General features: G+C 41.2%; 1 protein-coding gene across 2 annotated transcripts in view; it reads left to right on the top strand.

Moving 5' to 3' along the window:
• The window catches only part of ENGASE (endo-beta-N-acetylglucosaminidase), an 85,923-nt gene that overhangs the window by 32,236 nt on the left and 39,283 nt on the right, over positions 1 to 14,404 (top strand). For both annotated transcript variants that reach the window (XM_075261882.1, XM_075261884.1), the window contains one exon: positions 3,313 to 3,461. In XM_075261882.1, the coding sequence (XP_075117983.1) occupies positions 3,313 to 3,461 (149 nt within the window). The remainder of the gene's footprint in view (positions 1 to 3,312; positions 3,462 to 14,404) is intronic.

Raw genomic sequence — 14,404 nt, 5'->3', positions numbered from 1 at the left:
TTATAGGACCTCTATATGTCATAGCACCTCTATATGTCATAGGACCTCTATATGTTATAGGACCTCTATATGTCATAGGACCTCTATATGTTATAGGACCTCTATATCTTATAGGATCTCTATATGTCATAGGACCTCTATATGTCATAGCACCTCTATATGTCATAGCACCTCTATATCTTATAGGACCTCTATATGTTATAGGACCTCTATATGTTATAGGACCTCTATATGTCATAGGACCTCTATATGTTATAGGACCTCTATATGTCATAGCACCTCTATATGTTATAGGACCTCTATATGTCATAGGACCTCTATATGTCATAGCACCTCTATATGTCATAGCACCTCTATATGTTATAGGACCTCTATATGTCATAGGACCTCTATATGTTATAGGACCTCTATATGTTATAGGACCTCTATATGTTATAGGACCTCTATATGTCATAGGACCTCTATATGTTATAGGACCTCTATATGTCATAGCACCTCTATATCTTATAGGACCTCTATATGTCATAGCACCTCTATATGTTATAGGACCTCTATATGTCATAGGACCTCTATATGTCATAGCACCTCTATATGTTATAGGACCTCTATATGTCATAGGACCTCTATATGTTATAGGACCTCTATATGTCATAGCACCTCTATATGTTATAGGACCTCTATATGTCATAGGACCTCTATATGTCATAGCACCTCTATATGTCATAGGACCTCTATATGTCATAGGACCTCTATATGTCATAGCACCTCTATATCTTATAGGACCTCTATATGTCATAGCACCTCTATATGTTATAGGACCTGTATATGTCATAGGACCTCTATATGTCATAGCACCTCTATATGTTATAGGACCTCTATATGTCATAGCACCTCTATATGTCATAGGACCTCTATATGTCATAGGACCTCTATATGTCATAGGACCTCTATATGTCATAGCACCTCTATATGTCATAGGACCTCTATATGTCATAGCACCTCTATATGTTATAGGACCTCTATATGTCATAGCACCTCTATATGTTATAGGACCTCTATATGTCATAGGACCTCTATATGTCATAGGACCTCTATATGTTATAGGACCTCTATATGTCATAGGACCTCTATATGTCATAGGACCTCTATATGTTATAGGACCTCTATATGTCATAGGACCTCTATATGTTATAGGACCTCTATATGTTATAAGACCTCTATATGTCATAGGACCTCTATATCTTATAGGACCTCTATATGTTATAGGACCTCTATATGTCATAGCACCTCTATATGTCATAGGACCTCTATATGTTATAGGACCTCTATATGTTATAGGACCTCTATATGTCATAGGACCTCTATATGTCATAGGACCTCTATATGTCATAGGACCTCTATATGTCATAGGACCTCTATATGTCATAGGACCTCTATATGTCATAGGACCTCTATATGTTATAGGACCTCTATATGTCATAGGACCTCTATATGTTATAGGACCTCTATATGTTATAGGACCTCTATATGTCATAGGACCTCTATATGTCATAGGACCTCTATATCTTATAGGACCTCTATATCTTATAGCACCTCTATATGTTATAGGACCTCTATATGTCATAGGACCTCTATATGTCATAGGACCTCTATATGTTATAGGACCTCTATATGTCATAGGACCTCTATATGTCATAGCACCTCTATATGTTATAGGACCTCTATATGTCATAGGACCTCTATATGTCATAGCACCTCTATATGTTATAGGACCTCTATATGTCATAGGACCTCTATATGTCATAGCACCTCTATATTTTATAGGACCTCTATATGTCATAGGACCTTTATATGTCATAGGACCTCTATATGTTATAGGACCTCTATATGTCATAGGACCTCTATATGTTATAGGACCTCTATTTGTCATAGGACCTCTATATGTCATAGGACCTCTATATGTCATAGGACCTCTATATGTTATAGGACCTCTATATGTCATAGGACCTCTATATGTTATAGGACCTCTATATGTCATAGGACCTTTATATGTCATAGGACCTCTATATGTTATAGGACCTCTATATGTCATAGGACCTCTATATGTTATAGGACCTCTATTTGTCATAGGACCTCTATATGTCATAGGACCTCTATATGTCATAGGACCTCTATATGTCATAGGACCTCTATATGTCATAGGATCTCTATATGTCATAGGACCTCTATATGTCATAGGACCTCTATATGTCATAGGACCTCTATATGTTATAGGACCTCTATATCTTATAGGATCTCTATATCTTATAGCACCTCTATATGTCATAGGACCTCTATATGTCATAGGACCTCTATATGTTATAGGACCTCTATATGTTATAGGACCTCTATATGTCATAGGACCTCTATATCTTATAGGACCTCTATATCTTATAGCACCTCTATATGTTATAGGACCTCTATATGTCATAGGACCTCTATATCTTATAGGACCTCTATATGTCATAGGACCTCTATATGTTATAGGACCTCTATATGTCATAGGACCTCTAAATGTCATAGGACCTCTATATGTCATAGGACCTCTATATCTTATAGGACCTCTATATCTTATAGCACCTCTATATGTTATAGGACCTCTATATGTCATAGGACCTCTATATCTTATAGCACCCCTATATGTTATAGGACCTCTATATGTTATAGGACCTCTATATGTCATAGGACCTCTATATCTTATAGGACCTCTATATCTTATAGGACCTCTATATGTCATAGCACCCCTATATGTCATAGGACCTCTATATGTCATAGGACCTCTATATCTTATAGGACCTCTATATGTTATTGGACCTCTATATGTCATAGGACCTCTATATCTTATAGGACCTCTGTATGTTATAGGACCTCTATATGTCATAGCACCTCTATATGTTATAGGACCTCTATATGTCATAGGACCTCTATATCTTATAGGACCTCTATATGTTATTGGTAGCCCTGCCATTCAGCTGGTTGAGGCTGTGGCCCTCACAAGCACTTCGATGACACGTTTATCAATCATATAGTACAGCAGCAGCTCAGTCCCATTCAAGTGTGCAGGAGTGAGCTACAATACCAGGCGCAGCCACTATACTGTCTATGGCGCTATACTTGGCCTTCCTGAACACTGCGGACTCTTCAGCCTGCTGATTGGTAGGGGTTCTGGTTTTCGGACCTACCGATCACCTATAGACCCTAGGGTAGGTCACCCATATACAAGTCACATATATGAGGATATATAACTATATGTAACCTTTCTGTCCTCGGCAGATTCATCCAGGGCGCCGACTCTAAGGATCCCTATGTCTTCTACCATTGGCAGTACATTGATGTGTTCGTCTACTTCAGTCATCGCATGTTCACCCTTCCCCCTGTGTGCTGGACCAACGCTGCACACAAACATGGCGTCTCCATCTTGGGTAAGGTGTATAGTACAGCAGAGCTCAGTATATAATGGCTGGCCTATACAGTACAGCAGAGCTCAGTATATAATGACTGGTGTATACAGTACAGCAGAGCTCAGTATATAATGGCTGGCCTATACAGTACAGCAGAGCTCAGTATATAATGGCTGGTCTATACAGTACAGCAGAGCTCAGTATATAATGGCTGGCCTATACAGTACAGCAGAGCTCAGTATATAATGGCTGGTGTATATAGTACAGCAGAGCTCAGTATATAATGGCTGGTGTATATAGTACAGCAGAGCTCAGTATATAATGGCTGGTGTATACAGTACAGCAGAGCTCAGTATATAATGGCTGGCCTATACAGTACAGCAGAGCTCAGTATATAATGGCTGGCCTATACAGTACAGCAGAGCTCAGTATATAATGGCTGGTCTATACAGTACAGCAGAGCTCAGTATATAATGGCTGGTGTATACAGTACAGCAGAGCTCAGTATATAATGGCTGGTGTATACAGTACAGCAGAGCTCAGTATATAATGGCTGGTGTATACAGTATAGCAGAGCTCTGTATATAATGGCTGGTGTATACAGTATAGCAGAGCTCAGTATATAATGGCTGGTGTATATAGTACAGCAGAGCTCAGTATATAATGGCTGGTGTATACAGTACAGCAGAGCTCAGTATATAATGGCTGGTGTATACAGTACAGCAGAGCCCTGTATATAATGGCTGGTGTATACAGTACAGCAGAGCTCAGTATATAATGGCTGGTGTATACAGTACAGCAGAGCCCTGTATATAATGGCTGGTGTATACAGTACAGCAGAGCTCAGTATATAATGACTGGTGTATACAGTACAGCAGAGCTCTGCATATAATGGCTGGTGTATACAGTACAGCAGAGCTCAGTATATAATGGCTGGTGTATACAGTATAGCAGAGCTCTGTATATAATGGCTGGTGTATACAGTATAGCAGAGCTCAGTATATAATGGCTGGTGTATATAGTACAGCAGAGCTCAGTATATAATGGCTGGTGTATACAGTACAGCAGAGCTCAGTATATAATGGCTGGTGTATACAGTACAGCAGAGCTCTGTATATAATGGCTGGTGTATACAGTACAGCAGAGCTCAGTATATAATGGCTGGTGTATACAGTACAGCAGAGCCCTGTATATAATGGCTGGTGTATACAGTACAGCAGAGCTCTGTATATAATGGCTGGTGTATACAGTACAGCAGAGCTCAGTATATAATGGCTGGTGTATACAGTACAGCAGAGCTCTGTATATAATGGCTGGTGTATACAGTACAGCAGAGCTCAGTATATAATGACTGGTGTATACAGTACAGCAGAGCTCTGCATATAATGGCTGGTGTATACAGTACAGCAGAGCTCAGTATATAATGGCTGGTCTATACAGTACAGCAGAGCTCAGTATATAATGGCTGGTGTATATAGTACAGCAGAGCTCAGTATATAATGGCTGGTGTATACAGTACAGCAGAGCTCTGTATATAATGGCTGGTGTATACAGTACAGCAGAGCTCAGTATATAATGACTGGTGTATACAGTACAGCAGAGCTCTGCATATAATGGCTGGTGTATACAGTACAGCAGAGCTCAGTATATAATGGCTGGTGTATACAGTACAGCAGAGCTCAGTATATAATGGCTGGTGTATATAGTACAGCAGAGCTCAGTATATAATGGCTGGTGTATACAGTACAGCAGAGCTCAGTATATAATGGCTGGTCTATACAGTACAGTAGAGCTCTGCATATAATGGCTGGTGTATATAGTACAGCAGAGCTCAGTATATAATGGCTGGCCTATACAGTACAGCAGAGCTCAGTATATAATGGCTGGTGTATACAGTACAGCAGAGCTCAGTATATAATGGCTGGGGTATATAGTACAGCAGAGCTCTGTATATAATGGCTGGTGTATACAGTACAGCAGAGCTCAGTATATAATGGCTGGTGTATACAGTACAGCAGAGCTCTGTATATCATGACTGGTGTATACAGTACAGCAGAGCTCAGTATATAATGGCTGGTGTATACAGTACAGCAGAGCTCAGTATATAATGGCTGGTGTATACAGTACAGCAGAGCTCAGTATATAATGGCTGGTGTATACAGTACAGCAGAGCTCAGTATATAATGGCTGGTGTATACAGTACAGCAGAGCTCAGTATATAATGGCTGGCCTATACAGTACAGCAGAGCTCAGTATATAATGGCTGGTCTATACAGTACAGCAGAGCTCAGTATATAATGGCTGGTCTATACAGTACAGCAGAGCTCAGTATATAATGGCTGGTCTATACAGTACAGCAGAGCTCTGTATATAATGGCTGGCCTATACAGTACAGCAGAGCTCAGTATATAGTGGCTGGTGTATACAGTACAGCAGAGCTCAGTGTATAATGGCTGGTGTATACAGTACAGCAGAGCTCAGTATATAATGGCTGGTGTATACAGTACAGCAGAGCTCAGTATATAATGGCTGGTGTATACAGTACAGCAGAGCTCAGTATATAATGACTGGTGTATACAGTACAGCAGAGCCCTGTATATAATGGCTGGTGTATACAGTACAGCAGAGCTCAGTATATAATGGCTGGTGTATACAGTACAGCAGAGCTCAGTGTATAATGGCTGGTGTATACAGTACAGCAGAGCTCAGTATATAATGACTGGTGTATACAGTACAGCAGAGCCCTGTATATAATGGCTGGTGTATACAGTACAGCAGAGCTCAGTATATAATGGCTGGTGTATACAGTACAGCAGAGCTCTGTATATAATGGCTGGTGTATACAGTACAGCAGAGCTCTGTATATAATGGCTGGTGTATACAGTACAGCAGAGCTCAGTATATAATGACTGGTGTATATAGTACAGCAGAGCTCAGTATATAATGGCTGGTGTATACAGTACAGCAGAGCTCAGTATATAATGACTGGTGTATACAGTACAGCAGAGCTCAGTATATAATGGCTGGTGTATACAGTACAGCAGAGCTCAGTATATAATGACTGGTGTATACAGTACAGCAGAGCTCAGTATATAATGGCTGGTGTATACAGTACAGCAGAGCTCAGTATATAATGGCTGGTGTATACAGTACAGCAGAGCTCAGTATATAATGACTGGTGTATACAGTACAGCAGAGCCCTGTATATAATGGCTGGTGTATACAGTACAGCAGAGCTCAGTATATAATGGCTGGTGTATATAGTACAGCAGAGCTCTGTATATAATGACTGGTGTATACAGTACAGCAGAGCCCTGTATATAATGGCTGGTGTACACAGTACAGCAGAGCTCAGTATATAATGGCTGGTGTATACAGTACAGCAGAGCTCAGTATATAATGGCTGGTGTATACAGTACAGCAGAGCTCAGTATATAATGACTGGTGTATACAGTACAGCAGAGCTCTGTATATAATGGCTGGTGTATACAGTACAGCAGAGCTCTGTATATAATGGCTGGTGTATACAGTACAGCAGAGCTCAGTATATAATGACTGGTGTATATAGTACAGCAGAGCTCAGTATATAATGGCTGGTGTATACAGTACAGCAGAGCTCAGTATATAATGACTGGTGTATACAGTACAGCAGAGCTCTGTATATAATGGCTGGTGTATACAGTACAGCAGAGCTCAGTATATAATGACTGGTGTATATAGTACAGCAGAGCTCAGTATATAATGGCTGGTGTATACAGTACAGCAGAGCTCAGTATATAATGACTGGTGTATACAGTACAGCAGAGCTCAGTATATAATGGCTGGTGTATACAGTACAGCAGAGCTCAGTATATAATGACTGGTGTATACAGTACAGCAGAGCTCAGTATATAATGGCTGGTGTATACAGTACAGCAGAGCTCAGTGTATAATGGCTGGTGTATACAGTACAGCAGAGCTCAGTATATAATGGCTGGTGTATACAGTACAGCAGAGCCCTGTATATAATGGCTGGTGTATACAGTACAGCAGAGCTCTGTATGTAATGGCTGGTCTATACAGTACAGCAGAGCTCAGTATATAATGGCTGGTGTATACAGTACAGCAGAGCCCTGTATATAATGGCTGGTGTATATAGTACAGCAGAGCTCAGTATATGATGGCTGGTCTATACAGTACAGCAGAGCTCAGTATATAATGGCTGGTGTATACAGTACAGCAGAGCTCAGTATATAATGGCTGGTGTATACAGTACAGCAGAGCCCTGTATATAATGGCTGGTGTATATAGTACAGCAGAGCCCTGTATATAATGGCTGGTGTATACAGTACAGCAGAGCTCAGTATATAATGGCTGGTGTATACAGTACAGCAGAGCTCAGTATATAATGGCTGGTGTATATAGTACAGCAGAGCCCTGTATATAATGGCTGGTGTATACAGTACAGCAGAGCTCAGTATATAATGGCTGGTGTATACAGTACAGCAGAGCTCAGTATATAATGACTGGTGTATACAGTACAGCAGAGCCCTGTATATAATGGCTGGTGTATACAGTACAGCAGAGCTCAGTATATAATGGCTGGTGTATACAGTACAGCAGAGCTCAGTATATAATGGCTGGTGTATACAGTACAGCAGAGCTCAGTATATAATGGCTGGTGTATACAGTACAGCAGAGCTCAGTATATAATGACTGGTGTATACAGTACAGCAGAGCCCTGTATATAATGGCTGGTGTACACAGTACAGCGGAGCTCAGTATATAATGGCTGGTGTATACAGTACAGCAGAGCTCAGTATATAATGGCTGGTGTATACAGTACAGCAGAGCTCAGTATATAATGGCTGGTGTATACAGTACAGCAGAGCTCTGTATATAATGGCTGGTGTATACAGTACAGCAGAGCTCTGTATATAATGGCTGGTGTATATAGTACAGCAGAGCTCAGTGTATAATGGCTGGTGTATACAGTACAGCAGAGCTCTGTATATAATGGCTGGTGTATATAGTACAGCAGAGCTCAGTGTATAATGGCTGGTGTATACAGTACAGCAGAGCTCTGTATATAATGGCTGGTGTACACAGTACAGCAGAGCTCAGTATATAATGGCTGGTGTATACAGTACAGCAGAGCTCTGTATATAATGGCTGGTGTATACAGTACAGCAGAGCTCAGTATATAATGGCTGGTGTATACAGTACAGCAGAGCTCTGTATATAATGGCTGGTGTATACAGTACAGCAGAGCCCTGTATATAATGGCTGGTGTATACAGTACAGCAGAGCTCAGTGTATAATGGCTGGTATATACAGTACAGCAGAGCTCAGTATATAGTGGCTGGTGTATACAGTACAGCTGAGCTCTGTATATAATGGCTGGTGTATACAGTACAGCAGAGCCCTGTATATAATGGCTGGTGTATACAGTACAGCAGAGCTCAGAATATAATGGCTGGTGTATACAGTACAGCAGAGCTCTGTATATAATGGCTGGTCTATACAGTACAGCAGAGCCCTGTATATAATGGCTGGTGTATACAGTACAGCAGAGCTCAGTGTATAATGGCTGGTATATACAGTACAGCAGAGCTCAGTATATAGTGGCTGGTGTATACAGTACAGCTGAGCTCTGTATATAATGGCTGGTGTATACAGTACAGCAGAGCTCAGTATATAATGACTGGTGTATACAGTACAGCAGAGCTCTGCATATAATGGCTGGTGTATACAGTACAGCAGAGCTCTGTATATAATGGCTGGTGTATATAGTACAGCAGAGCTCAGTATATAATGGCTGGTGTATACAGTACAGCAGAGCTCAGTATATAATGGCTGGTGTATACAGTACAGCAGAGCTCAGTATATAATGGCTGGTCTATACAGTACAGCAGAGCTCAGTATATAATGGCTGGTGTATACAGTACAGCAGAGCTCAGTATATAATGGCTGGTGTATACAGTACAGCAGAGCTCAGTGTATAATGGCTGGTGTATATAGTACAGCAGAGCTCTGTATATAATGGCGGGTGTATACAGTACAACAGAGCTCAGTATATAATGGCTGGTGTATACAGTACAGCAGAGCTCAGTATATAATGGCTGGTGTATACAGTACAGCAGAGCTCAGTATATAATGGCGGGTGTATACAGTACAGCAGAGCTCAGTGTATAATGGCTGGTGTATACAGTACAGCCGAGCTCAGTATATAATGGCTGGTGTATATAGTACAGCAGAGCTCAGTATATAATGGCTGGTGTATACAGTACAGCAGAGCTCTGTATATAATGGCTGGTGTATACAGTATAGCAGAGCTCTGTATATAATGGCTGGTGTATACAGTATAGCAGAGCTCAGTATATAATGGCTGGTGTATATAGTACAGCAGAGCTCAGTATATAATGGCTGGTGTATACAGTACAGCAGAGCTCAGTATATAATGGCTGGTGTATACAGTACAGCAGAGCTCAGTGTATAATGGCTGGTGTATACAGTACAGCCGAGCTCAGTATATAATGGCTGGTGTATATAGTACAGCAGAGCTCAGTATATAATGGCTGGTGTATACAGTACAGCAGAGCTCAGTATATAATGACTGGTGTATACAGTACAGCAGAGCTCAGTATATAATGGCTGGTGTATACAGTACAGCAGAGCTCAGTATATAATGGCTGGTGTATACAGTACAGCAGAGCTCAGTATATAATGACTGGTGTATACAGTACAGCAGAGCCCTGTATATAATGGCTGGTGTATACAGTACAGCAGAGCTCAGTATATAATGGCTGGTGTATATAGTACAGCAGAGCTCTGTATATAATGACTGGTGTATACAGTACAGCAGAGCCCTGTATATAATGGCTGGTGTACACAGTACAGCAGAGCTCAGTATATAATGGCTGGTGTATACAGTACAGCAGAGCTCAGTATATAATGGCTGGTGTATACAGTACAGCAGAGCTCAGTATATAATGACTGGTGTATACAGTACAGCAGAGCTCTGTATATAATGGCTGGTGTATACAGTACAGCAGAGCTCTGTATATAATGGCTGGTGTATACAGTACAGCAGAGCTCAGTATATAATGACTGGTGTATATAGTACAGCAGAGCTCAGTATATAATGGCTGGTGTATACAGTACAGCAGAGCTCAGTATATAATGACTGGTGTATACAGTACAGCAGAGCTCTGTATATAATGGCTGGTGTATACAGTACAGCAGAGCTCAGTATATAATGACTGGTGTATATAGTACAGCAGAGCTCAGTATATAATGGCTGGTGTATACAGTACAGCAGAGCTCAGTATATAATGACTGGTGTATACAGTACAGCAGAGCTCAGTATATAATGGCTGGTGTATACAGTACAGCAGAGCTCAGTATATAATGGCTGGTGTATACAGTACAGCAGAGCTCAGTATATAATGGCTGGTGTATACAGTACAGCAGAGCTCAGTGTATAATGGCTGGTGTATACAGTACAGCAGAGCTCAGTATATAATGGCTGGTGTATACAGTACAGCAGAGCCCTGTATATAATGGCTGGTGTATACAGTACAGCAGAGCTCTGTATATAATGGCTGGTCTATACAGTACAGCAGAGCTCAGTATATAATGGCTGGTGTATACAGTACAGCAGAGCCCTGTATATAATGGCTGGTGTATATAGTACAGCAGAGCTCAGTATATGATGGCTGGTCTATACAGTACAGCAGAGCTCAGTATATAATGGCTGGTGTATACAGTACAGCAGAGCTCAGTATATAATGGCTGGTGTATACAGTACAGCAGAGCCCTGTATATAATGGCTGGTGTATATAGTACAGCAGAGCCCTGTATATAATGGCTGGTGTATACAGTACAGCAGAGCTCAGTATATAATGGCTGGTGTATACAGTACAGCAGAGCTCAGTATATAATGGCTGGTGTATATAGTACAGCAGAGCCCTGTATATAATGGCTGGTGTATACAGTACAGCAGAGCTCAGTATATAATGGCTGGTGTATACAGTACAGCAGAGCTCAGTATATAATGACTGGTGTATACAGTACAGCAGAGCCCTGTATATAATGGCTGGTGTATACAGTACAGCAGAGCTCAGTATATAATGGCTGGTGTATACAGTACAGCAGAGCTCAGTATATAATGGCTGGTGTATACAGTACAGCAGAGCTCAGTATATAATGGCTGGTGTATACAGTACAGCAGAGCTCAGTATATAATGACTGGTGTATACAGTACAGCAGAGCCCTGTATATAATGGCTGGTGTACACAGTACAGCGGAGCTCAGTATATAATGGCTGGTGTATACAGTACAGCAGAGCTCAGTATATAATGGCTGGTGTATACAGTACAGCAGAGCTCAGTATATAATGGCTGGTGTATACAGTACAGCAGAGCTCTGTATATAATGGCTGGTGTATACAGTACAGCAGAGCTCTGTATATAATGGCTGGTGTATATAGTACAGCAGAGCTCAGTGTATAATGGCTGGTGTATACAGTACAGCAGAGCTCTGTATATAATGGCTGGTGTATATAGTACAGCAGAGCTCAGTGTATAATGGCTGGTGTATACAGTACAGCAGAGCTCTGTATATAATGGCTGGTGTACACAGTACAGCAGAGCTCAGTATATAATGGCTGGTGTATACAGTACAGCAGAGCTCTGTATATAATGGCTGGTGTATACAGTACAGCAGAGCTCAGTATATAATGGCTGGTGTATACAGTACAGCAGAGCTCTGTATATAATGGCTGGTGTATACAGTACAGCAGAGCCCTGTATATAATGGCTGGTGTATACAGTACAGCAGAGCTCAGTGTATAATGGCTGGTATATACAGTACAGCAGAGCTCAGTATATAGTGGCTGGTGTATACAGTACAGCTGAGCTCTGTATATAATGGCTGGTGTATACAGTACAGCAGAGCCCTGTATATAATGGCTGGTGTATACAGTACAGCAGAGCTCAGAATATAATGGCTGGTGTATACAGTACAGCAGAGCTCTGTATATAATGGCTGGTCTATACAGTACAGCAGAGCCCTGTATATAATGGCTGGTGTATACAGTACAGCAGAGCTCAGTGTATAATGGCTGGTATATACAGTACAGCAGAGCTCAGTATATAGTGGCTGGTGTATACAGTACAGCTGAGCTCTGTATATAATGGCTGGTGTATACAGTACAGCAGAGCTCAGTATATAATGACTGGTGTATACAGTACAGCAGAGCTCTGCATATAATGGCTGGTGTATACAGTACAGCAGAGCTCTGTATATAATGGCTGGTGTATATAGTACAGCAGAGCTCAGTATATAATGGCTGGTGTATACAGTACAGCAGAGCTCAGTATATAATGGCTGGTGTATACAGTACAGCAGAGCTCAGTATATAATGGCTGGTCTATACAGTACAGCAGAGCTCAGTATATAATGGCTGGTGTATACAGTACAGCAGAGCTCAGTATATAATGGCTGGTGTATACAGTACAGCAGAGCTCAGTGTATAATGGCTGGTGTATATAGTACAGCAGAGCTCTGTATATAATGGCGGGTGTATACAGTACAACAGAGCTCAGTATATAATGGCTGGTGTATACAGTACAGCAGAGCTCAGTATATAATGGCTGGTGTATACAGTACAGCAGAGCTCAGTATATAATGGCGGGTGTATACAGTACAGCAGAGCTCAGTGTATAATGGCTGGTGTATACAGTACAGCAGAGCTCAGTATATAATGGCGGGTGTATACAGTACAGCAGAGCTCAGTATATAATGGCTGGTGTATACAGTACAGCAGAGCTCAGTATATAATGGCGGGTGTATACAGTACAGCAGAGCTCAGTGTATAATGGCTGGTGTATACAGTACAGCCGAGCTCAGTATATAATGGCTGGTGTATATAGTACAGCAGAGCTCAGTATATAATGGCTGGTGTATACAGTACAGCAGAGCTCTGTATATAATGGCTGGTGTATACAGTATAGCAGAGCTCTGTATATAATGGCTGGTGTATACAGTATAGCAGAGCTCAGTATATAATGGCTGGTGTATATAGTACAGCAGAGCTCAGTATATAATGGCTGGTGTATACAGTACAGCAGAGCTCAGTATATAATGGCTGGTGTATACAGTACAGCAGAGCTCAGTGTATAATGGCTGGTGTATACAGTACAGCCGAGCTCAGTATATAATGGCTGGTGTATATAGTACAGCAGAGCTCAGTATATAATGGCTGGTGTATACAGTACAGCAGAGCCCTGTATATAATGGCTGGTGTATACAGTACAGCAGAGCTCAGTGTATAATGGCTGGTGTATACAGTACAGCAGAGCTCTGTATATAATGGCTGGTCTATACAGTACAGCAGAGCTCAGTATATAATGGCTGGTGTATACAGTACAGTAGAGCTCTGTATATAATGGCTGGTTTATATAGTACAGCAGAGCTCAGTGTATAATGGCTGGTGTATACAGTACAGCAGAGCTCAGTGTATAATGGCTGGTGTATACAGTACAGCAGAGCTCTGTATATAATGGCTGGTCTATACATTACAGCAGAGCTCAGTATATAATGGCTGGTGTATACAGTACAGCAGAGCTCAGTGTATAATGGCTGGTCTATACATTACAGCAGAGCTCAGTATATAATGGCTGGTGTATACAGTACAGCAGAGCTCTGTATATAATGGCTGGTCTATACATTACAGCAGAGCTCAGTATATAATGGCTGGTGTATACAGTACAGCAGAGCTCAGTATATAATGGCTGGTGTATACAGTACAGCCGAGCTCAGTATATAATGGCTGGTGTATACAGTACAGCAGAGCTCTGTATATAATGGCTGGTGTATACAGTACAGCAGAGCCCTGTATATAATGGCTGGTGTATACAGTACAGCAGAGCTCAGTGTATAATGGCTGGTATATACAGTACAGCAGAGCTCAGTATATAGTG

This window comes from Leptodactylus fuscus, unplaced genomic scaffold, assembly GCF_031893055.1.
Source record: "Leptodactylus fuscus isolate aLepFus1 unplaced genomic scaffold, aLepFus1.hap2 HAP2_SCAFFOLD_56, whole genome shotgun sequence".
In the NCBI taxonomy this organism is placed as follows: Eukaryota; Metazoa; Chordata; class Amphibia; order Anura; family Leptodactylidae; genus Leptodactylus; species Leptodactylus fuscus.
Note: the sequence above shows the minus strand (reverse complement) of the source record. Positions and strands in the feature narration are given on the sequence as shown.